Genomic DNA, 27387 nt, shown 5'->3' on the forward strand with positions numbered 1-27387 from the left:
CATATGAGTTCATTCTGGTTCTGTGCATCTTGGTTGCTCTTGTATTCTTGTACTTTAACATCTTTATTCTGAGGCTAAAATGAGGTGAATTAACTGGCCCATAGTAAGTGTCCCAAATAAGTTATCAAAGAGACCAACAAAAGTCATTTTGAGAGGAAGGTGAGCACATTATGGGGCTGAAAGGGCAGATTCCATCCTATGAAAATATATAGATTAGTTACTGCATTTGGAGAAGAGGCAGCATAAGGGCTCCAAAGATGCAGACATCAAAGCCCTGGAGATGAAATATCACAGCAAAAAGTAAAGGGACACAATAAAGACAGTAATAGTTACACCTAGGGAGGGGAAAATGCCAGCATCAAGCTAACAACAGGTACAGTTTTACCCTAAGCATGTCGGCCTGTTTCATCTGTACTGCCAGTTATCCAGATAATTGGCAAAGAAGTTTATTCAACAAAGTAGCTGGCCATTCTTTTTGCAGAAAAATTTCTCATCTCTAGTGGAACTGGTATTTAGTCATTTGTCACAACTATGGGACTCTAGTGAGAAAGAATGCAAATCTCCATCCAAATAAAAATACCTTTCCCCAAAGTATGCAGCTCACAAGCCGTAAGCCGTGATGGGATTGCCTAGTCCCACTTCACCTCTAAGAATTAGAACTCTGTGTTATCTATCATACGCTCAATCCAGATACAAAGAAGATACTTAAAACAAGTGAACAAATGCAGGCATTTTCCTTTGTATTAAGTTCACATTTTCTGATAAGTGTACAGCCACCCACAAGAAGGTCATAGGTGTAGACCTTCTACTGAAGTCTGCTATCTCTGTTTCTCTCCTCTGTGTGTCAAAGAGTGTACATCTACTGGCTGTAGGTAAGACATAATAAACATCATCTCCACAATTCTATTCTCTATACTTCATATTTGGATGATAAAAACAAAATACCAATAAAGCTTAAAACCACTTCCAAATTGTTATCATACACTTTTAAAAACTTTGGGACTAATACTGACTGGATTTTTTAAGGCTTTAATGTATCTTAGATAAAATTTAACACCTGAACATTTCATGTGAAGTCTAGTTAAATGTAGGGTCAATATTATCAAACACTTGATTTTCCCATGTGTCAACAATTCTTCTTATGGTGAAAACATATTCATTCAAGTCTAAGTGGGTTACTGAATTAAGAGTGACAGTAGTAATAATAATGGTAACAACAATATTAATAATAGCTAACACTTATTGAACGCATTCTCTGTGCCAGGCAGTGTTCTGAGTGCATTTAAGGTATTGATTCTTCTAATCCTCACAACGGTCCTATGAGGTAGATAGTACAGTAAAGCCGTATTAATTAGAAAGTATTAAAGAGTGGAAAAAATGAATCATAGAATACTACAGAAATTTTATTTTCAAAACACTATTAGAATTTAAATCTAGACTTCCAGTTAAATATGATAGACTGACCACATGTATTTATTTTCTATACCTGAAAACCCCATGAAAAGACATTAAAGGAATAGAAATGATATTAATCCACAGAGAACAGACTACATAGCCACGAGATTTCAATAGCATTTATACAACTGAAAACCAGGAGGAGTTGTAATAACTAACCTAGCAGAGTTGAGTAGAGAAAGTTAAAACCTAAGAACCCAAAAATATACCCTACCAAATTCCTAACAAGTTCAGGACTGGGAAGCACCAGGTATTGCAGAAAAAGGGGGGTACAGGGCTGAAACTAGGACTGGAAGTCTGTATAAAGAGCAACTGGACAACAGGTCCTCTCCCCACCCTCCCCAGCCAGACAGCCCACCCAGCCTCAACTTTCATCCACAGGAGAAACTGAGCCCAAGGGTCACCAACCGTAGAGGAAGACTGGGGTGGGGGCGCAAGGCATGGGAAAGTAGGGGGATTAAGTGAAAGCGACCATACAAACTGTGGGGTCCTCAGCTTTCTTCTCCCACCCAGCTGCCAGAACCCAGGAGTCCTTTCTAGAGACACTGAATGGCTCCAAAGAAAAGACCTCCACTGGATATTATGAGGACTCAACAAAAAAGGCCAACTACTCTCTGCGATGGCCCTGCAGATAACCGATAAACTCAGCCTACACATAAAGACCTATGAAATTAAATTTTTAGTACCTGATCCTTAATATGAATGGATGACCTCTCTAATTTTCTATGAAAGCCTTCAGAATGAAAAACGTCCACAATATATAAACAGAAAACAGGAAGGAACATGGAAGAAACAGAAACAATGCAAGAAACAGGAAAGACATGAGAAAAAAACCCCATAATTATCCTCAGGAATAATGAGAAGACATTGAATCTACAAGCTAAGAATAGGTTATTATGAAAAAAGAACAGAGAAAAATGATATTATTACAAATTAAAACATTTAGTTAAAAGACTTCAACAGAAGAGTGAGAAGATAACAAAGATAACAAATACAATACAACTTGTGAAGCAACCGGAGAGGAAAGATTTTCAAAATTAGAGGATCAACCATGGAGGTCCCACATTCAAACAACAGGAATTCTAGAAAGATAGGATAGAGAGAATAGAGAAGAGAAAATTACCAAAAAGATAACACAAAAAATTTCCCAGAATTGAAGTAGACAAGTCTACAGATTGACAGACTCCAGCAAGTTGAGCACTCATTCATATGTATGAATGAAGACCCCCATATCATCATGAAATGTTGGGGGTAAAAAGAAGCTACTAAAAGCTTCCAGAGTGCAAAAACAGGTCCTATGTAAAAGAACAGTATCAGAAATTTCACAGGAATAACAAATGCTATAAGACAATGGGGCACGGCCTTTAAAATTCTGAGGGAAAATTATTTTCAACATCGACTCCAAATTACCAATCAACCAAGAGCAGAAACATTTTCAGAACTGTAAAGTCTCAAAATCTTTACTTCTCATGCACCTGTTCCTAGAAAGTTTTGGGTGGTGGATGCACTTTGGCAAAAGAAGGGCACTGAATCAAGAAAGAGAAAGTCATAGGATCCAATTAACAGGATATACAACAGAGACTAAAAAAGAAGGTCATAGAATGAGCACTAACTGCACAGGCCTGGAGAGCAATGGTCCTGATGGCAGAAGGTGAAGGACTATGGAAAAAAGGTTGTTTTGGGCATTTAAGCCTTTGGGTAATCATCAGGCAATTATTAATTCTTGAAAAAATAAGAGTCCAGTAGAAAGGAAATAATGATAGTTGACCATTGGGTTCATCAGTGAACTTTTGTTATCTACTGATTAACACAAAGTTGTGATTAATCTATATTGAGAGGGATAGGGGAGGTAGGAATATAAGAAAAGTAAATCCTGCCTGCCATAAAAGGAATTCAAAAATCATTTCTGAAATTGGTAAGTCAAGAAAAGGTAATATAACTATTTTTAAATAAGAAGGTAAATATTAGAACCAACCACTAAGAGCTGAAGGTGTTTGTCTCTGGGGTGCTAAGCTGGGGGAAGGAAAGCTACTTCCTTTTCATTGTAAGCCTTCTTAGCTCTCTTTGATTTTTTTCAACTATGTGCATGAATTACTTTAGTAAAAATAAAGCTAAATTAAAAAAATTTGAAACTTAAAAATTCAGTATGAATTCAAAGAAAGGAGGATTGGGGAACGGGAAAGACATGAAAAGGAGCCCTATCTACCAGCTACAATTTACGTTTAACCACCAGGCTCTTAAAAGAGAGACCTCTGCAAAGGAGCTCCTGCAGCCTAACTAGGCTTTCTTTCAAAGCCAGGACACTCCCTCTGCACCAAGTGGCAATAACAAGGCTCAAAAGACAGACACAGAATTACTTCATTTAATGAAAGAAGTAAAGAATTAGTAGAGCTCAAATTAATGATTTATAATGCATATGGAATTAGTATAAACAGTAGTATAATATCAATATATTATAAGGATATATTTCCTGAGATCTTGCGGTAATTTCTAAACATTAAATGTAATAATGCAAAACTACAATTCAGGGTCAAAGTTTTCATGGTAACTGTGGAACTGAAGATACTTTATCTCTTGCCTTGGAATTTAAGTTTAAGCAACAGCATCCATTTCTGGACTTGTCCTGATTAAAGATAATGCAATAATTCAGTATAATATAACAAAGTTCAAATTTGGTCCACTTACAAAAGAATTCTCATCAAAGTCACTTTAATCACAGAGGCCTGCAATTCCCACACAACAGAGAAAGAAAAGCAAGCATTGGTTTTGCTTAGATGATCACTGATATACCAAGAAGTCTCCAAATTTTTCAATAATCCCATGGCCTAGACAAAACAAAACAACCAATAATTATACATTATAAAAAATCCTAGCAAGCTAAAATCCTTACATAATTGCTCTTATTTGGCTCATCTTTTTCTTAAAATTCATAAAAGTCAAGCACATTTGAAAGGGTTCTTCAAAATGCAAGTTTCCCCAAAGCTTTATAGGTTGCTTCATGCGACCCATTCACAGATGAAAACCTAGATGTAATTCAAGATACATTTATAGCCCCTCAAAAAAATGATTTCATAAATACATTGGTTCCTCCTAAGGGGAAAAAAGTGGCTCCACACTTAGGAATATAGCAGACCTGTTCAAAGCACCTGTTTCAAGAGGGGAAAAATGATATGAACCAGAAATGATTCCATTTTGCTTTAAAAAAAAGTTATAGAAAACTGCTCAGGAACTTAGCTTTTAGAATAAAGCAATAGAATAGATTTTCTATGAGTTCAAAACCTTGTTACAGTCTTTTCATTATAAACCTATCAGTTAAAAAAACCCAAAACTACCAGAAAAACTTATCAGTAGCACCTTGACCTTCACGGTCTTATCACTTACTCAAATTCTTACTACCACAAAAAAAAAAAAAAAAAAAAAGTAAACAATATGATTACTCACTCAATATGACAACTTACTACGTTATCAAACTTTTTTCTCAAATTAGACATATGAAGTACAACATATGAAAAAGATTCCACTTAATATAGTCTAATGACCTGTGTGCTATTTAAAAATCACAATTTCTTTAAGTAGCATACAGTTTATCTAAATGCATATTAATGATTACAGATTATATATGTCCATTTTAAACTTAAGAGACAAAGCTTATTAGATTTATTTTAGTAAATACCAATATTGACTCTTAAAAAAATTCCCACATAAACTTACAAGAGAAAATTAAAGTGAAACAGGCGACACTATTCTAAGTGCATAGGCAACAAAACTAAAACTATGCCTCATTTGTGTATTCACTATGAGGTCTCAATATACAAACAAAATCAAAGCAATAAAGAATACTATTAGCACTTGATAAAGATTAGACAGAATACCAATAAATGTAAAAAATACAATGTATTATATGTTGAGTTTGAATGCAAAAACCACATATTTATTAAACATGATTAACTTAAAAACACCAAACCAATTTGTTTTAAAGTGCTCCTCATCCAGGACCTTGGACAAAACTGTCACGCCAAAGTGAATTTAAAAAAACAGTTTACAAGGCAAACACTGACATTAAGTATGGACAAGCACTACCAAAATATGCTATTTGTTCTTTAATTAAATAATGCCATTCTCGAGTGATATAAAGCAGTCACCTTAACAGAAATCCTTTCTTGTATAAATAGTCATAAATAAAAAATGTCTCTAGATATTCTAAAGAGCTGCAAACATTAATAATACCTTACAACAGCAGCTTAATGTCTATTTTAGGGGGAAAAAGTCACTAAAATCCTCTTCCATTGAAAGTCGTTTATTTCTCTGGTAGAAGTGAGCAAAGTCACTACAGTATTAATCTGTTTTCTAGAACAGTGTAAATAACAATGTATACGTATCTTAAATTTGGTAGGTCATTTTTTGATGCAACAGAAAAATAAATAAATAAAAATTAAATACTTTAACCCAACATTTGGTATTGACAAATCAGTAGTGTCAACTTCACATACGAAGGACAGCATAGTCTGGTTGGTAAAAAATCCTCAATGTCATGGTACTTGGGCTAAAAATATTTAGAATATTAAATGTTTCCTTTTTGCTTAAAGGAATACAGTACAATCACCATCAAGCTGCTATCGTAACTCATTTTCAGCTGGGGTAAAGTGACCATTTGGTCCATGGCACAAGTTACATATGTCACACTTCTTATAAACCTTGTTTATAAGATTTCATGTTTATAAGCTACAATATACACTGAATAAGCCATCAGTCCCTCACAGTTTTTTAGAAAAATATCTACATTTGTTCTTATGGATGTCAAAATGTTACACCATCATTTGTTTAAAAAGAAAAAAAGATGCACATTCATACTGTGAAGTTATTAGGAAAATACTCTTGCAAATAAACTATATAAAGATAAAATACACTTCAAAGGTATGTGGGGGTTTTTTTTGTTTGTTTTACAATATTTTATAAAGTGCAGAGAAATCGTAAGGGAAAAACTACTCCCTATAACATAGTTTAATTACAGCAGCTTTTGCATAGCAATACTTAGAGGAAGTTGGACACTTCTATTTCCTCAGGAAGAGAAGGATGGAAGAGGATCTTCCAATTCAGATTTTTTTTTGGCCATAAATCTACTTTCTTCAGGAATGGTTGCTGACGCCAAATCTCCATTGAGTGTATTTCTTGAACAGTGAACAGGTCCTATTAAGAAAAGGTTAAACATCCTATCAATATTAACTCCAATCCTCTGTTGAAAGAACATTTTAAGTTTCCTATTCAGAGACATGAAATTCCTTTAGCTTCCTGCTAATTTTTTGATTGTTTGTTGATAAGAAAGAAAACTAACTTTTCTACTACTGGCGATCATAAGGAGAAACTTCAGTTTATGAAATAAAATATGAAACTACCTAAAGTAGAAATATTATTTTGTTCATTGCTAGAACCATGGTTGGCACATAATGGGAGTCAATAAATATTTGCTGAATTGAATTTAGTCTTTCATAATTACCTATTGCTCTTTCAGCCTCATCATTTTAATGCTATTTAGTATCCTCCTTGCTTTCTATGCAAAGAAACCAAGACCCGAAAAAGATCACATGCCTAATGCACGATCGCACAATTTGTAACAGGACTAGGACTAATTCAGGTCTTGCTCTTTTCATCACTAGACTTTCTGAGCAAAGCTGTCAAGGTACCTCACACTGAAACATCCCATATTTCCATTTGGAATGCAACTCACAAAACTATCACTGCAGGAACAAGTGAACACGGCTAAACACATTGGCATGCGCCTGTTCCAAGGCAGTTGCACTTTCATAGGTAGATATCACAATTTAACATGAACATTTACTATTTTTATATATTTTTAAAGTCTAGTTAATAAAAAATTGGAGCAGCTGTATCTGTCAAGGAAAAGAATATTTTGGGATAAAGACTTTCAACTAAGATTTTCAATTGCAAAACATGTACTTTCTAAGAAGTAGCACTGATTCAGTCTCGGCTTTGTCAACTAACTGAGACACTGAACTTAAGAATAAGCAGAAGGTAATCTAAGGATAAAAGTTCTGACCTACCCTACAGTTGTCAATTTAAAAAGTTCTAGAGTATTAAGATATTTTTATGCATATAAATATGTAAGCATGTGTGTGTAAGTGTGTGGGTGTGATTGCACGTATGTATGACTAATTTTGTTACATGCCTTAACAGCTAAATTGGGGAATACTAAAAGAAATAAGGCATTTTACACTTAGATCTTATGTGAAAACTGTCTTCAAAAATTCAGGACCACAGTGCCTAAAACAGAAGAGAGCTAAGGAAAATGGCTAGGTTTAAAAAAGAATTAATTTAGCTACCACAAATGAAAATGTTCCCCTTATGGATCTAGAGAACATCATGCTAAGTGAAATACATCAGAGGGAGAAAGGCAAATACCATGTGATCTCACTTACATGTGTAATCTAAAGAACAGAATAAATGAGCAAACTAAACAGAAATAGTCTCAGAAATATAGAGAAAAAAACTGATGGTTGCTAGATGGGAGGGGGTGGGGATGGGGGGAAGGTAAAGAGATTAGGAAGTACAAATTAGCAGTCACAAGACTGCCACGGAGAATATGAAAGACAGTTTGGAGAATATCAATAATGTTGTAAAAATTTTGTAGGGGGCCAGATGAGCACTTGTCTTATTAGGGAGACCATTTCATGGACTGTGTAGATGCCTGACCACTGCGCTGTACACCTGAAGCTGAATAATAATGAATGTCAACTATAATTTCATATAGTCACAGGATGTGGAGTATAGCACAGGGAATAGAGTCGATGGAATTGTAACAGCTATCTATATACGATGTCACAGGGGTAGTAGATTGGGAGAGGGAGGTTATCACTTTGTGAGGAGTGTAAATGTCTATTACATTGTTTTGTACACCTGAAACTAATAAAAAAATAGAAATGTTCCCCTTAAAGAAAAAAAGAAGTGGCATCTAGGACAAGTACAAGGCAGCAAACAGAACTCTTTCCTGAGCTCTGGATTAAGGGTCATGTGTAAAAGGCCCAAAGAATAAGGTAAATTAGAATGTATACAATACCTGCCTCAGGTAATAGTTTCCCCCATACCTAACCTCTTTAACCCTCTTTCTCTTTCCTCATCTCTTCCAAATTGTACTAAATTGGCCCAGTAAAGTTTGTTTCTCCCTTTCCTTTTCCACCCTCACCGCTTTCCTTTCTTCATTTCTTTACCCATTGTCCCAACTTAAATTCAAAATGGTAATGAGGACAGAGTAATGCTCTATATCCATGAATAGGTTATTGATTCTGTAATAAAAATGGGCATAAAAAAAGGTATCATCAACTTCTAAAGATCTGAAAATGGCAAGCATTCCTTTTTAGCATCTCCATCATCTTCATGAACTCTACATTCTCCTCTAAATAAAGCTGTGTAATCTCGTAAGTAAAACAACTCTATCTTAATCAATGTTCTCAATATATTCCAACACTAGAAATCCAACCCCACTGTTTTGTCCCATGTTAGTCATACTATGAATTAGCTGGGATCTTCTGGGCAACCAAAAGAATCTAACCATTTGTCATGTCGTTTCCATAAGGGAAATAAAATCTGTGTTCCACACAACTGACTTATAAATAAACTCTTGGAACACAATCTGTTACTTAATTAGGAACTGTATGTAATTTCTATCCCACATGCTTCATGGGCAATAGTGAAGACTTTGAAAAGCAAAAGTTGTAATAATAAGACCATATTTCTGTTCCCTAGAAATCATGGTCTCTACTGTCTAACTAGATACTATAATTCACTATCACCCCCAGAAAAAATGATCTTCCTTGGCCATTTCAAATTATTTAAGTAACAATGCTGATTTTGTTTCTTTGAACCTAGAACTTGCCTTTATTTTTTCATTTTCTTGTTTCTTATTTTTTCTTAGAATTCAGAACTTGCCCTATCCACAATTTATTTTTTCTTCTGAAATGTTTTTAAATGTAAATGTCGTGGGAGTAGAAAATTATTAAGTGAATACTAAAATGTAGTGGGAGTAAAAGATTTTGGTATTAAATATATGCCTGAGACACACTACTTACAAAGAGATATTCAGCACTTCTTTGTTAATAACAAGGTGTCTGTAAGAGGATAAATGAGCTTCTGTTGATTATGTACTGTTTGCTTAGCTCCAAATTAAGGAATTAATCCAAGGATCAAGTACAGTGTTCACTTGTCAGTATCCTTCATTTCAGCAATTTTGCTGAATAGGCCAAAGAGAGAGACAGACCCCTCTAACTTACTATCTGGGTCTTCAAGAGGGATATCATTATAAGAGTCTGTATCTGAGTAGGTTCTTCGGCGTCGCTGGGAGAGTCGGTGAAGTGTAGACACTGGTTCTTTCATAGAGTGGCTACTCCTGAAAATTAAATTAAAAACATTAAATTGTATGGCCTTAAACAAATGAAAATACCCTCAACTTATCTGGAGTTTTAAATTACTTCTCTTTAACTGAAAGAGGAATTATTTTTATGCCCAAATATTTTGGTAATATTCTACTTGTTCAGAGGTCAAGCCACAAGTATGTCAAATCATTTAGAACCTAGTTGGTAACCTGGAGACTATGGCCTCTGAACCAAACTAATGGAAAAAGGATGCAATAAAGAAGCAGCAATTTATTTCATAGAGGAGGATCTAGCTAGACAGTAGACACATCAGATGGTTAACAAATGTTTGAGAACTAAAAGTTACCAATTTCACAACTGCACATATCTAGTTGTGAAAACAGCCGAGTGAAAGGGATGGGAAGGTAGTTTGGGAATATGCTAGAGGTCAACTTCTGAGAGCAGCAAGACAGATAAAGATGGCAAAACTATTTGTGAAAAAATAGTTTTCAAAAACTATTTTAAAAACCAGTCTAGAAAATCAGAAAACTAGAAAAATCAATCTAAAAAATTCAACATAGAAACTAATCACCATCATTCAACAGCATCTTGGCTACCATTGTATGAAAATCCAACATCAATGTTCTTAATGACAACCTTGATTCATCAAGAAGAAAATAAAAATTTTAAATTCTTATTATATTGTATTTAATAAGGCAGAAAGAATAAAACACAAAGCAGAAAAATTTTTATCATAAAAATAAAATTTTATCAAATGGATCAAGCTTCTATTTTTCTGGAAAATTCAGCTGGTGAACTCTTCATTCAGTGATAGGATTGGATACATAACATCACTGGACTACTCTGAGCATACAATAGTTCAATCCAAGATTGCATAATCATCAGAGGGAGAAAAAAGGTGACAACACAGTAAGGGCTCAGTTAGCATTTATTCTTAATGTAGAGAAATAAATACTAATATCACTATAATTTCATCACTTTCCAAAGAACCAAATAAGAAAACCAGAGCAACTTAAAAGAATATCACCTACCAAGATCAAGAATACTTTAATAGCCTGAGATAATAGCAAGATCTATCCAAAAGGTAAATTCTGTTGATATGAATACACACTTTAAAATATCAATTGTTTTTTTCTCTTTTTTCAGTGAGATCTTTAGCTTCTAATAAAACAATAGCTCGATATGAATATATGATGCTATAAAAAGCTGTAGTAAAATAAGCCTAAGCTTTGGAGCCTTGATACATCAAAAATAATTTCTATTTACCATCATTTGATATAATTTCAAACATCTAAAAAAGGTACAATAGGTGGCAAGGTGTTTACCTTGCTGGTTAATTTATTCACTCATTTTTTTCTTTATTGACTACCTACTGGGGCCAGGCCCCATACTAAGCACTAAGAGATAAAAATGCTAAGCAAACCAGAAACAGACTCTGGCCTTACAGAGTTTATATTCCACACCAATTTATGTTAAAGGCCCAAAGAAAGTAGATATAATTTTGAGAAACTTGGTCAACATAAAAGGTTATTTTACCTCTCTGAACTGCAAGAACCAGGGTGGCTGACAGAACGCTTCATCTAGAAATTTAAAAAGAAAATGAGCACAATTCATATGTCAAGTAGAATAAAGCAGGTCTAGAATATTATTATCTTTATTCAGAGAAAAAATGCTGGCCAAAAAATTTATTTTTTAGACTCAAGTAACATTAGCACAATGTCAAGCTTTCTCCCTAATAACCATTAATTGGAATCTTTTTCAACAACATATCGAAAACCTCTCTCTCTCTCTCTCTCTCTCTCTCTCTCTCTCTCTCTCTTTCTGTCTTTCTCAGGGCAGGAATAGAGTCTGGTAGCAAAGCTTCTCTTTACCATTCATTATTCAGGTAACTGTTACACAGATGCTCTAAAAAGTGTGGTTTTCATGGAAGATGGCATGAATAATTCAAGTCTTTAAAGAACTCAGAAGAAGAATCCTACACCTCAAATAGACTTGTAAAATATATATTTAAAATGTAAGTAAAATTTGATTAAAAACATTAATATGACAAATATTAAACATAATTTAGAAGATCCAACTAATTCACCAAAAATATACAAAGAGCCAGTAAGTAAAACAGATTATCAATATTTAACACGGTAGCAGAAAAAGTACATACTAAAGGCTAAGGATGGTTGCTTTTATATATAGGGGTCAAAATTCTTACAAGTGCAAGTCTAACATTTGTATTATGTAAATGCTTTCCACATTTGTAACAAGAGCTACCAGTTGCTCTGAGAAACCCCAGTTGAAACATTAACAGTTATGATCCAGCCAATTTGTAGTTCAGAGACATCCCCGTTACAATTATCACTCAATCTGTGGATCAAAATTGCTGTTGTTTGAACTTCTGTGATGATTTGAAATATAATTGAATGCAATGTTAATTTTAAGTGGGACACAATGAAAATAACTACATAAAATGATTATAACGATCAGGTTAATTTTGGAATTCTCAAATGTTTCGGCTTTATTTTTCATTTACTCACGTTATTTGTTTTTAAAAAAGGATTTTCCTATGAAGACTGTCTAACCTTGCTTTCCATGTTATTTGTCTCCAGAACTAATTACCATAAGCCACAATTTTTGCTTTATGTACGAAGGAAAATGGCATAGCGAGGAAAAATAAGCAGCCTCTAATATTTCTTAGATTAAGTTATTGGATTTCCTATAATGTTTATACTGAGAAAAGGTTTTAAAGTGACAGTTATTATTGTTTCTTATAATAAAACACACATATAAGACCTCTCTGGACTCTAGAGCATTTGTAACAGAAGGCATTTTCCTCATAAGTTCAATGCAAAAACAAGGCAGATTTGTATTTTTATTGTATTTGACTCTATAAAGTATACCTTTAAAACAAAAAAAGCAGTGTAACCCTTGCACATCAGTCTCAGGAACATAGTATTATATATCCATCTCAACAAATCTTTCTTCCCCCAGCTATATGTATTATTTAACATTTCACAGTATGTCTACAATTGTTCTAAAGAGCAACATTGTCAAACTGTGTTCTATTGAACACCACAGTCCTGTGAGATGTTATTAAAAAATAAACAAAAAGGGTTTAAAAGTCAAATAAATTTCAGAAACACTGCACATCCACTCTCCATCTCAGAGATTCATAATATATTTTAGCATTACAGAGGTGTAACAGAGATGACAGAGAATTTAAGTTAACCTAGCACTTCCCAAACTAATCTGGCCATAAAACTCATTTTCATGGTACACTTATCTCAGTCCACCATACACTGATTAAAAAACAATAATCTAAATATAAATTTAGGTAATAATGTTTACTAAATCTCTTATAACTAAATTTGCTGGAGTGGGTACGAGAACCTAGGAATGAACTGTACCCTTTCTTTCTTCTAACAAATACATTTTCAGTAACTGCTTAGAATAGTAGCCAGGTGGCATTCTTTCTTCTATGGAAGGGCTCCTGAAAACAGTTTGATGAAAAAAATGTAAAGTCTCATCAAACGTTCTCTCACCTCAGAGCTCCCCACACAGAAAGCTAGAGTAAGTTTATTCGCTGGAAAAGGACAACAAATCTGCTACCCTCTCCCCTCATCCCCCTACCCCGCAAAAACGAATACTTGTTCAGTGATCAGCAAGTAAGAAAGTAACATTAAGCACCTAACATTAAACAGGCCAGATCCTTTGAATGACCCTCTGAGGTAGAAGACTTGATTTTATAGGAAAAAAATGAGATCCAAAGAGATTAAGAAACTTGCCTACAGGGAGGGTTCAAATCCACATACAGACTACAAAATACTGTTTCCTCTGTAACATGCTGTTTTAAATCCCTTACAACTTCCGTAAATATTTGCTTATTTTATCCCATTGTGGGTAAAACATTACCCCATTGTGACATTTTCACCAAATAGAACAGTTCTCCCCAACCTTTTTTTGTGTCATGGCACCCATAGAAGACTATATTTTCCTGGCACACTCAGAGGGGTAAATGGCACAGCCCCTCTGAGGGGAGGCTATCAGGACCCTGACACATGCTGAGTGTACCAGATGAGAGGCTCCAATACAGAATATGAGTACATGCAAAACAAATTCAACCTATTGACTATTAACCTCCCACTGCCATATTCCACCCTTAAAAAATAAAAACAAGACAACAACAAAAAGACACATGCAATATTACTGGAAGAAAAACAAGTTGTTCCAACCATTTGAACAGGAGAAGGTGACACAGGAGAAACTAAGGGATCCGGATGAGACAGCTGAAACATCTCAGGTTTAAACTTGGCATTCGCTATCTTCACACATTCTTCAAGCGTTGTGATGAATGTATTACATGTGGCACTAAGTAGAGAAGAGGCTTCATTCATGTTCTGAAAAATTACACACAAAGAATTGAACAGACTCACACACAACTATATGGAATCATGCACCACCTTATAATCAAGTAGTGAAACACTATCTCCAACGGTTGGGACCCCTTACTAGGTTATGTTCAAATCTATTTAAAACACACTACCTTAGAAAATTAAAGCAACATATGAATAAGAATTATGTCTCTCAGGTAAACAATGTATGAAATTAGATTCCAAAAAAAAAATAAGTTTTGCATTTAAACCAAATATATTGCAAAACTGTATACAAAACTTATCTTTGACAAACCTAACCTAAATGGTAATTTGCTAACTATCAGAATTCCAAAGGTGATCACAGCAGTGAAACACCTGTAGAGTTACTGAGTGGCAGGCACAATCCACATCTACCCCAGGCCCAGTCTCCCATTTCTTTCTTAGTAGAATAAAAACTCCATTTTTTTTTTTTTTTTTTTTAAATGACAGGAAAGTACCCTGACCTTGGGGGATGAATACAGATTGGTTTAAGCCAGTCATGGCTATTCCATGACCCTTTATCAAGTACTCATTTGTCCTAGTTTTCACTGACCCAGACAAAAAAGATGATGAGTAGTCTGCTGGGAAGTTTCTGAGATTTTTGTTCCATGATAAAAGCGAAGGACAGCAACTTGAGGTAGCCTCTCTCCACCCTGGCTACCCCACTGCTTCCTGCCTGTGTGTGGCTTTGGCAGTCACCTTGACTCACTGGGTAGGAGGAGGAAAAAACCCAACACAGCAAGAACGGAGGAGTGGAAACATGGCAGAAGCCTGGGTCCCTGATACTCTCCCTGAGCTGCTGGAGCAAATGTGAGGGCACCTACCTCCAGAGAGCTTGCGGTGACACAGTATATGGCCTTAGGGTTTAATGTACCTACAACCAAACGTGACCTACCTCACACAAGATTCCTCCCCAACAGGAGAAGGCTACAGGAGAGGTAAGAAGATTTCTTGTCCCACTTCTCCCAAGTTCAGCAAAAGGGGACTGGGAACCATGCTGGCCTTTCAGCTAGATAGAAGAGGGCTCATTGGTCCTACTTTATCAGAATGAGTAAGCCTAGTCCACAGCCAGGTCCTACAAATCTTAGTTTTGATTCCTACGTCACTGTTCTGAGAATATTACTTTTAAGTTATTTCATAAAGCTAAGTTATCACCTCTCAGTAATTAAGCTACAACTTTATTACACAAGAAAGAGAATAGCTGTTGTCCAATGAATTTGAGTAGTCATCCTGGAAAACAAATCCTGGAATGCTTCTTCCCTACTCCAACCACCTAATTAACAACTGGCTGCAAAGATAGACCTTTGTTCCCTAGAGAAATGTGCTACAAGAACTTACAGATTTCCAGAGAGTCTACAGTAGGGAGAGCTCAGAATAGCTGAAAATAACTCATTTTGAAAATGCTTCTCTGTCACCTTATGGGAAGAACCTCACCCACCAGTGTACAGTAAAGCCTAACCAAACACGAAAGGATCATCTTTGTTATACCTCTATGCTGGGAGATGAATGATTCTCATCATGGTGAACAAATTCTTGGATCGTATGAACTTGCTGCATTAGGAGGTCACAGTAGAGGCGAAGTTCAGACATTTTGGTTTTTAGAGATTCACTGGTTTCATTTATTTCTGAAAGGAACATACATAACCATTCAGTTAGATCATTTTCATATTTTGGGGGCAAAACAACATATGGAATAATGTTTTAAAAATACATAAACACCTATAGCTTAAGAGGTGTGAGACCTTGGAAATAGGATACAGGGCCCTAAGAAAACACCTTCTTTTCAGATAAATAGAAAAAAATGGGCAGTCATATGTCTGACATGAAGTTTAGATAGATTAATCTCCACAGGCAGAGTGATGACCACTGATATTTCCATTACTCATTTTTCATTTGAAAAGCACTTGTATTTCGTCTTTTGTGAATTGGACTTTCTTGTCCTTAACACGTTTTTCCAGTTCTGATGTTTGAGTTTTCTCTTAATAATATATAAATTGATAATTTACAAAAGTTCTTATATACTAAATTTAGCAATCTTTCATTTGTCCTACACACTGTGAATGCATTTCAAGATATGTCAGTTCTCTTTCAGTTTTCTTTATTGTATATTTTGGCATAAAGAAGTTTTTAATTTATATGTAGTTAAAACTATTGCATATAAATATTCATTTATTTTCTTCTGTTCCTTTCATAGCTTCATTTTCAGAATTTTTTAATTAAGAGCTTACTTTCTTTTCTTCAAGATCTCCAGACAGACTAAACATCCAGCCATGATCTCAGCAACTCACTTGCCAATACCTTCTACACTAGAGGTGTAAGCAGGAGAAGGAGGAGAAAAAAATACACATAGCAGATCCTGGTGTTTCTCCATCTTCCCTGAGCCAGTGGCACGGCTGTGGTACTAGCCACACAGCCACCCTAGTCAGAGTGGACCAAAGCAGCTCTACCTGGCCATCTAACCAAACCAAAATTAATTTCTACCCACATTTAAGTCCATTCCTTCTTTTTAACCATACTAAAATATATTACCATTTTAACCATTTTGAAATATACAGTTCGGTGGTATTAAGTACATTCATGTTATCATACAACCATTATTACTACTGTCCATTTCCAGAACTTTCTTTATCTTCCCCAACTCAAACTTTGTACACATTAAACATTAACTCCTCCTTCTCCCCTCTCCTAGGCCCTGGAAGCCAGTACTTGCTGTTTCTATGAGTCTGACTACTTTAGGTACCCCATATTAAGTGGCATCATATAATCTTTGTCCTTTTGTGACTGGCTTATTTCAGTTAGCATTGTATCTTCAAGATTCATCCATGTTCTAGCATGTGTCAGAATTTCCTTCCTTCTTAGGGCTGAATAATATTCCACTTTACCTATATACTGTACTATGTTTATCCATTCATCTGTCTATAGACATTGGGTTGTTTCTACCTTTTGGCTATTATGAATATCCATTCCTTCTCACCCTACCCTTAGCCATATTCTATCCATGATGTTCTTTCATATATTTGAAAATTGTTACAAATTCAACATTTAGCCTTCCTTTTTCAATATCCATAATTAGTTGTTTTCACTAACTTAGATAATTTCTATTGTTTTTAATTATAAAAGTAGTATCAGTATAAAAGTATATGAAAAATTTTGGAAAATCAAAAAAATATATAGAAAAGAAAAAAATCAACTGCAATCTTACTACCAAGATCTAAATACTGTTATTTTCACATTATATCTGCATAAAATTGAATTAATACCATAAATTTTTTTATGGTACCATAAATTATTTGCCATAATACCATACATAAATACCATAAATTATTTGCTTTTGATTTTTATTTAATCCTTTTGAATTGGCAATATATGTACACAATAAAGTCAAAAGGTACAGTCAAAGGGTATACAGTGAAAAGTGAGTCTCCACAAATTCCCTTTCTAAAGGTAACAGCTTGATCAATTCCTGTATCTCTTTCCTAAGCTGTCCAATGAATACATACATAATTTTGAGTCTTGCTTTTTCAAGTATTTAACCTTGAGAATCTTCTCACATCATTAAAATTCCATGTAAACATTTTACTGGCTACATAATAAGCACTATATCTTTTACTGAACCATTCCCCTAAATTTAAACCTTTGCATTGTTTACAATTTTTTTCACTATGATGAACATCTATGTACGTAAACCTTTTTCTATATTTCTGATTATTTCTTTGGGATAGATTACTGTAAGTGAACATGACAATGTACATTTATATTTAAGAAAACATTCTCACCACACCGGAAAAATCTGCAGTTACCTTTTTCTTTTTTAGTCCTAGTATCAGTCAAACAGGCTTTGGAGCTCCCCAGAGCAACCAGCCATCTCTGTCTTTCAGCTGCATTCACAGCCTTCATGTAGAAATGCTGTTCTCCTGGAATGATTAATTCCATTCTTGTGTTGTCTGCTGAATGGACTAGGATGATAAACAAAGGAGAAATACAGTCATGGACTTAAGTAAATTAGGGAGAATGAAATCAGCACTCTTACATAGTACTAGATGTTTCACACACCTCAAACAACCAACTATGATTCAAGATGCAGGCACTGCTGCTCCCTGAGGGGCTACCTAGTGGCACCTCCCAAACCACCATTCTCACATCTATGCTGGCTGGCAAAGGTACCAAAGTGGTGGTGGCATGTAAAAGAGAAAACTGTAACAAATTAACTACTGAGAAGTGAGAACTAAGAAGTCCCTCCCTTGGGGCTAACTGTTCCACCTTAAATAAACATGCATAATTACACTTATCACTCAGTTTTCACTGATTTCTTCAAAAGCAGAGTCTGTGCTTTGGTATCTCTGAAGCCTAGGACAGTGCCGAGCACATAGACGAAGAACAGTCAGAGATAACTACAGCCACCTTCCATTAGAAAACAGTCCTCCACTAATGCGCATATCATAGTCTCCTGAAAGGCAGGAGCGTTTTGGAGACCTTCTGCTCTTCCCCTCCATCCTCTTCCTCCTCTCCTACACACCACCCCACCTCTTGATACTCTGACAAAAGAGAGCTAATCAAGAATTACACTGAGCCAGTCCTAAATTTTTATTGTAAGACTAAATTTGTGTCACATTGTCATTAATCAATAAGGCTTTACTCAACTCAGAGCAGTGAAGTAGGGGAAGCAAGGGAAGTAAAAGCAGGAGCACAAAGGAGTCTTTGCTCTAACAGAGGTGAGAATTTAACAGAGAAAACAAACTGACATACCAAAAATAATCAAAACACCTAAATGTTGAACTCTTTGGTACAGAGACTTCATGTGGAATTATAATGAGAGAAAGCTAAGAAAACGCAGAAAATAAAAAAGGCTTCAAGAAGAGGGATTAGATGACAGCAGGATTTGGTTAAATCTGAAACAGAAAAACTGCACGAGAAAAGTTCTAGACGAAAAAGTATTATGTACTAAGGATATCAGGAGACAGGTCTAAATGGAGGCTTGTGTTGTATAAAAAAGTAATGACATTTATGAATGGACAAACGACCAATGATGGGTGCAAAAGATTTCTAGGCTAAGATAAAAACTACTGAAATCCCAAAGCTCCAAGAGTAACTTTTTTTTGCTACTTGCTAATACTAGTGAAAGCACCAATAGCTACCTTAAAAGAAAACAATGCTCTAATTTCCAGTGATGTTTCTATAAGACGAAACTAAAATACAATGACTCATTTTTAAACATACCATTATTTATGGATCAGTCATGAGCTGTCACCTCCAAAGTAATCACCTGAGAAGGTAACAAACTTAAGAACAATGCTTCCAAAAGACTAAGTTCCTAAGAAAAATGGACAAGACCCCTACACATAAAACTGCAAAACATTACTGAGAGAAATTAAAGACCTAATTGAATATAGGAATATACCACGCTAATGGATCAGAAGAGTCAATATGATCAAGAATACAATCCTCCCCAAGTTGATGTATAGATTCAACGCAATTTCAATCAAAATTCTGGCAAATATTTGTGGAAATTTACAAGCAGATTCTAAAATGTATAAGGAAACGCAAAAGACCAATAATAGCCAAGATAATCCTGAAAAAGAACAAAGTTAGAAGACTTAGGCTATCTGATACTAAAAAGTATAAAACTAAAGAAATTAAGACTGTGTGATATTGGCACAAAGATAGAAAAACAGGCCCATATAACAAAAGACAGTCTAGAAAAAGACCCACACATATAGCTTTGTGACAAAGATGTCCTTACAGTGAGTGTGTGGGTGAAAGGTTACTCTATTCAATTAAGTGCTGCTCAGTCAACTGGATATTCAGGTGGGGGAAAAAAAATGAATCTTGACCCCTGAAACCATATATAAAAATAAATTTTAAGCCAAACACAGACCTAATATAGACCTAAATATAAAGGGTAAAGCAATTAACATTCAAGAAGGTAACAGAAGATTTCTTAAGTGGGATACAAAAAGTTCTAATAAAAAAAATCGACAAACTGGATTTTATTGAAATTAAGAACTTGTGTCCATCAAAAGATACCATTAACAGAATGAAAATGCAAACTATAGGGTGGGAGGATACCTTTGCGATACAAAAAATCATTCAGATTGTATCAAGAACTCCTACAAATCAATGTGAAAGATAACCCAATTTAGAAATTAGGCTAAAAAATTGATAAGGGACTTCAAAAGAAGATGTCCAAATGGCTAATTAATATCTGGGGGAGAAACCCTCAAAATCATTAGTTATTAAAGAAATGCAAGTTTAAACCACCATGAGATACCACTATACACTAGAAATATTCAAAATCTTAAATGAACCAAGTTTTGGCAAGGATGCAAAGCATCTGTCATACTCTGCTAGTTGAAAAATAAACCGCTACAACCACTTTGGTAAACAGTTTGGTATTATCTGTGACAATGATTCTTTCCTTGATCAAACTTCAGTCAGGCTCCTCTGAGCCCTCTGCTTGACTAGGCCCAAACTTGGACTTCCATCTCTGTCCTTGATGAGCCCAATTTTAGCAAGAATCCTGACAAGTCAGTTTAGTCAGAATCTCCCACTCTCAATATCTGATCGCCCTGGATATCTGACCAAATTCCTCTTCCCTACCATGCCCCAGGTATTATAGTACCTGATCACCCTGGCCTGCCTTTAAGAATCCTGCTAGGTTAGTTTGAACAGAATCCCTCTTTAGCCCTGAAGTTTCCTCTTAGTAATTTTCCATCCATCTATTTGTCCCTCTCTGTTTCCTTGGCTATAAATTCTCACTTTTCCTTGTTATATTCACAGTTGAGCCCAATCTCTCTCCCCTACTGCAGAACCCCACTGCAGTAGACCCTATACCTAACATTTTGCCTTATTATTTTAACCAGTGTCAAGAATAATTTCTTCTTTAATATCTGTTAAAGCTGATTCAGCAATTCCACTGTAATTCTAGATATATATTGAACAAAAATTCATATACCGGGGGTGTCACAAAAATGTATATATATGACTTGTATTCATCTTTTGTTATTGGTATATATTATTACAATTTTAATACAGTTTTTTCCTTTCTTAAAATGTGTATACATGTTTTGGGCACCCTCTGTATATGTATAACAAAATAAATATATAAGGACGTTTATGGCAGCTTTATTTATTATGGTACCAAAACGGAGGGAAAAAAACATCCATCAATACTAGAATGAATAGCTAAATTGTGGGATAGTCACACAAAGAACATACTACATATACTACACAAATTACAATAAAAATGACTGAACATGGATGAAATTCATAAACATACTGTTGAGTGAAAGAAGCCAGACACAAAAGAAAATACTGATTTATTCCAGTTGTAAAATGTTCAAAAGTAGTTAATACTTATATATGGTGATGAAAATCAGATTAATGGTTACCTTTTGGAGGGATTAGTGGCCGAGGAGGCATAATATCCCAGCATGTAGGATACTGATAATATCCTAATTCTTGATCTGGGTGGTAGTTATACAAGCGTGTTCACTTTGTAAACATTCTTCAAAGTGAATACTTAAGATTTGTGCCCTTTTCTATGAATGTGTTATTCTTTAATGAAATGACTACTTTAAACAAAAAACAGTAACAAAAATGCTTCCATGACTTAAAAATGTTTGGAATTGCCTTAGAATTCTGTCACTAACAGTCTTTTAAAATCCACAAGGTTTGCAAATCTTTGAACATTGAATGTAGTTTGATTTCTGATTTCATCAAATGTCATTTGGAATCAAATCTAGGGAATCCAATAAGATAAAACCATCACTTTTGAAAAAAACACTAAAACTCATGCTTTGAATGTGCTTTTCTTGTGTGATTTATAAAAATAAAAAAAATAAAACTAAATCATGTATCTCAGGGAACATGCAAGTAACAATATACCAGGCTGAAGTTTCTTTATCTTACATAGCCATGACACCCTCTAGGAGTGCAACATTCACTGCTCTAGAGCTTTAATTTTTTCTTCAATTCTCCCTGAAGAATTCAGTACTTTTCATTATCATTTTGCCTGATCTCTCCTACCTACCTACCTCCACCCCACGCACCCCAACCATGCATACAAATGAATCAATGGTCCACGAAACCTTCCTTCATGAAAATTACAGCATGACTTATTGCTTTATTTCTACCATTCAGAGAGTGCACAGTATGGAAAGGGAGGAGGGGAACTTTACAGTCTAGAAATCTGACAAAACAGTACATCAGCCAAGTGGTGGTCAAGGTTAACATCAAGAGTTGAGTGAAACTATGTCATGTTGAAACTATGGATTCTTGATATAATGTAATGAAAATGGCATTTTACCTATGTCTTCCTCCCTGAGACATAAGCCCAGTCTAAATCATGGGAAAAAATAAGACAAAATCAAATAGAGGGGCTTCCTACAATATTCCTGACCAGTACTCCTCAAAAACTCTCAAGATCAGCCAAAAAGAAAGAAAACATCTCTATCACCCAGAAGAGCTTATCTCCAATTCAGCAAAGAACCAGTTTATGACTCTGACTTCATACTTTATGAAAAACCTATAAAGCATCTGTAGAGTTCAGCTCCCAAACTTTCTAATACTTTTCTATGAGAATGAAAGAGAATATTTAAGCATGAACTCTTAAGTGGCATTCACAGAAATCGTTTTTCAAGTCCAAATTGGAAGACTAGCACTAATACTTTGAAATTCAACTCAAAGTATATTTATAGAGAGAGAAATATCAAAAGCTGTGTTTTACAATGGCAAGTGACACTGCTGAGTGCTAAGGAAATAAATGGTATCAGAAGATCCTTACTTGGTTAGAAATGCTTTTTTCCTCTTTTTGGGGAATGCTGAAGAACACTTTTACTTACTTAACTTCAAATTCCTCTAATTCCGTATATTCACTCACCTTTAATTTCACAAACTGCCATCTTTATACTGCCTTTGCTCCCTTTGCAAACGTCATCTTGTGAATCATAGTAGGACAAGATTCCATTATCTAAAACAAACCATCGAGGCTGCCAACCTACAAAGATCATAAACAATAAGAAATTACTTTCATCACATAGAAAACTGAACTCAAAACTTACCATCCATGTTATTCTTGGCTCTAAAATAACATTCTGACAATGAATTTTTTAATTACCAAGCCTTGCCCAAAATGTTCTTACATCCATCTCTACTTTGTCAGTAGAGATTTCTGGGGAAATCTCTAGATCAGCATAAATATGGGAGTAATACCTTTATTCTGGCTGACAACATTCTCATTAACCCGTAAGACCTATCCTCAGTAACAGCCCTACATAGGATGCAACAGAACTGCCCCCTTTTTCTAAAAGGGAACAGAGTTGGGTTATGATGCAACAGAAGACATGGATTCTAGCCCCAGCTCTACTACTATTCTTTAGTTGGATAACCTAGGACAAATGTTTTCATTTCAGTAACTATCAAAACGCTCAGTCTCTCAAGTGAGTGGATGGAACAAGATGACCTCTCTGGTGCCACCCAGCCCTCTAATTCTGCAATGGGACCTTCCCCTCTCTTATAAATGTTTCCTAAGCAAACTCCCTTGCAACAGTGAGCACTGAATGAGTTCCAGTCTTACACAGAAGCTGCAAACCCTGTGGTGAGAGCATGGATTCCTGACCACTCCTCTCTCCTTGCTCTGCTGCTGCACAGCTCTGCACAGGCAGAAGTGCTAGAAACTGCAATCATTCACTTAATTAGTGTGTATTCAGTGACTAGAGCGCAACTATCACAGACTGGTCTCTACAGAAGAACTGGGGATGAGGAAGATGGCTTTCCTCAGAGCTCAGTTACTGCTCTTGCAAGCCAAACTCAGTGTTCCTTGAAATCTTATTGAGTACGCTACTAATTTACAACAGTTCACTGATTAGTAACACGGTGGCCATGCTGGAGGCTGTGTGACTGTCCGTGTCCTTTCTGTGATTATTAAATCACAGTTCGGCCTCATCCTTTTTAGACACAGCCTGCTATATGATTAATCAACTCCGTTTTTCCAGGGCCAAATAGTACCAAGACAGTGACAGATGAGGGAATCATTCTTACATCCTGACACAGACCCAGGATTTACCAATCCAAAACACTTTACCTGTAACATTTTTGAAATGACAATGCTGAGTCATCACAAAAAGATTAAATGCCAGCAGGGAATGAATGTCATAATACAGTTCAGAGAGACGGATATCCACAAACAAGTTTCAGACGCTTGGAAAATTCTTTTTACGAAACACTATATTCCCAAATGAGGCCTAGGAAATTTGAAGGTAAGTTATTTTAATACATGAACATTATCTTATTCATCACTGCATTCCTAACACCTAGAATGGTGCATGGCACATAACACGTGCTAAAAAAATGTATTTCTCAAGTGACTTATTGAATGAATGACTAAATACCAAAAAAGTGAGATACTACGTTATCCATGAGAGTATAGATATGCAGTATATCCATGAGATTATGTTGTATTGAACATGTACAGAAACGATGAAAACATTCTTTCCAAACACTAATTCATCTTAGAAACAAATTATAAACAGTGTGTGAAAGAAAATACACTCCTCCAGGTCCAGTTTGATTTTTGAAGCCTGCGTTAATGTGATTCAATCTCTCTTTAAAACAAATATTGAGCAAAATAATTCATTTAGAATTTGTAGCAACTAAAAAGGTGACCATGGTTAATTAACCTAATTAAGACTGTTAATTATCTCTACACACCTTTTTGAAGAAATAATAAAACAACCTCTAATTGATTCACAGTTACAAAACACATATCTGTGAAAAAGACTCATAGATATTCCCTCCTTTAAATTTTTTTTAAAAAGCACATTTTTATCTCAAACTACCAAATGTTATTGAAATATTTCTTCTCTACAAAACATTCTCAAAGAACACTGTCATCAAACTGAAGATTCCTTACAGATCACTTAGTGTGAATAGTTGCTCATCGTTCTGTCCTAAGATGAACTAAAATTAATAATCAGCATGCCACTGAGTCAAATTTAAATTTTAAAAATGGAGTTTTTCCAAACAAAAGATTTCATCAAGCTTCTACACTGCATACTAGCAGTTAACTTAAATGCTCTGCAAAGACTAAAATCTTAAGCACATTTGGTTAAATATTCAACCAGCTGGTGCTCTCAGTGCCACAGGAGATGAGAAAGAAAGCCACCAAGACTGTATTTCGATCCAGGAATAAATTATGACTCATCTCAGTAATCTCACATTGCTCTGGGCTATGCATAAGTGGTTTCTCCAAAAAGACCTCCCAAGACACTGTGCTTATAAACATTTGCATCTCAAAGAATAGAAACTACTGTCTTAAAGTTAATACAATATCTCAACTAAACAGTATAACTTCTCACAATTGCCCAAAAGAAAATGCTTAATAAAAAAAATTCCCTTATTTTTTTAAACGTTACCTGTTAAAACATATCATTTATAGAAACAAATTGTTTAGCATCCAAGTGCGAACAAAATAAAGCATCTGTGCATCATAAATGTCAAAGCATTTGCTGCTATAAATCTGGCTTTAGCATTGCAATTAATCAAAAACACAGAGGCAACTGTAGCTCCGTGCTCACGCCTCAAAGTGTTTAATGTGCAGATTTTGCACAAGGTTGGGTGTACATAAGTTGAGTGTATCCTACAATCACGTACTAAGGAGTTCGATATTTTTGGCAGAGTGAGTAAATGGGCAGCAAGTCAAGATTTGCCTATTATACTGGCCCAAGAAATCCATTGCTATTTAACCTTATCTTAAATCCATCCCCCTTCCTCTCATTTGGTGAGATCATAGAATCCTGAATTGGAAGGCACTTATAGGATATACCAGTTGCTCATTCTAGTCTTATCAGATTGAGATCCTGAGAGAATAGGTGACTTGTCCTTACCGTTGGTTGAGATGTGATTAGAACTCAGATTTAAGACTCTTAATAAACCAGGTTGTTTGTCATGGAAAAGGGCCCTTCCCTGCTGGTCTCATTTCTACAAAAAACCTAGCTCTTTGGAGTTCTTCCTTCCAACCCATTTACTTCATGGTTGACACTGACTTTCTGTACATTGCACTTTCTTCCGTTTCTCACACAACTGAGTTCCAAAGCACACGGCTACCTCAATGACAACCAACCCCTAAGAGAATATTACCTAGGAACAACTTCAACAAGAGAACTGCTAAAATAAACTGCACTACTAAGGAAATAAAAAGACTTCTTAAAATTAAATCTTGATTTTTAAAGGGTCCATTCCAGTCTTATACCCCGACAACTGTTATTAACAAAATGCTGAATTAAGTGTGAATAAGGACAGAGATCACAACACATGTAGAGTGGGAATTGTTCGGGAAGCTACAAAGGGAAACAGAAGTATTATTACACGGGCAAAAAAGTGGTCAGGTGCACCTCCCACCTTCAGGAAGGTGCGCAGTCTGGAACTGTCCCCTGCAGAAGCCAGACGGGCTCTAAAAAGGGACAGAGAAAGAGATTAAGCCCAGGAACCAAATAGAGCCGATTCGCTCGCTGTGAGGCCCCCACGCAGGCCAAGCGGAGGGAGGCGGAGCCCCGACCTGCCTTCAAGGCAGACTTCCCGCTGAAGCCCGCCCAAGCCCTCTCCCCGCTGCCCCCGAACCCCACCAGCATCCGAACCCTCATACCTGTGAGATAGTTGGTCCACTTGTACAGAACCCCCTCCATGCTTCAGAGCCCGGCGCCGCGCATCCTCGTGGCCTGGCGCGGGCCGCGCTGATGGGGTAAGCGCGGAGCCTGGGCAGCCCCGCCCGGCCCGCCGGGCCCCTCCCCGGGCGCCCCCAGCCGGCACCAAGTCTTCCTCAGCCCGCGCGCGCCGTTGGTACGTGGCGGCCCTTAGAGGCCGGAACGGCGGCCGCCCCGTGGAGCTCGAGGACCACGAGGCGCGGGCTCAGACATTCCCCGGCGAGCCTCGGCGCGGCGGCAACAAAAGTGGAACGGCGGCCGGCCTCCTGCTCGCTCTTCCGCTGCCCGGCAGCTCCCTCCCGCGCCCCGGAGCTCCCTCCTCCTCGCCTGCCTTCCTTCCCCCCGGGTTCCCCGTTTGTTTTCATTGACCCCGACGTCGCTTTCACTTCCTGGATGAAAGGGGCCGGCTTGTCCCGGGAAACCCCTCCCCGGCTGCGCGGCTGAAGG

At 36.2% G+C, this 27387-nt stretch overlaps 1 protein-coding gene across 2 annotated transcripts; it reads right to left on the reverse strand.

The window, feature by feature from the left end:
- Positions 1-5332: 5332 nt before the first annotated feature.
- PLEKHA3 (pleckstrin homology domain containing A3) lies at positions 5333-27387 on the reverse strand. 2 transcript variants are annotated; one of them, XM_033112575.1, is made up of 8 exons: positions 26883-27387; positions 23121-23237; positions 18043-18198; positions 15731-15867; positions 14063-14227; positions 11376-11419; positions 9738-9853; positions 5333-6642 (listed from the first exon to the last, which is right to left on the reverse strand). In XM_033112575.1, exons 1-8 carry the CDS (start codon positions 26920-26922, stop codon positions 6515-6517), a joined length of 903 nt encoding a protein of 300 aa, XP_032968466.1. In that variant the 5' UTR covers positions 26923-27387; the 3' UTR covers positions 5333-6514. The 2 variants fall into 2 exon arrangements, with proteins under 2 accessions (XP_032968466.1, XP_032968467.1); XM_033112576.1 differs by lacking the exon at positions 26883-27387 and adding an exon at positions 24324-24459.

This window comes from Rhinolophus ferrumequinum, chromosome 8, assembly GCF_004115265.2.
Source record: "Rhinolophus ferrumequinum isolate MPI-CBG mRhiFer1 chromosome 8, mRhiFer1_v1.p, whole genome shotgun sequence".
NCBI lineage: Eukaryota > Metazoa > Chordata > Mammalia > Chiroptera > Rhinolophidae > Rhinolophus > Rhinolophus ferrumequinum.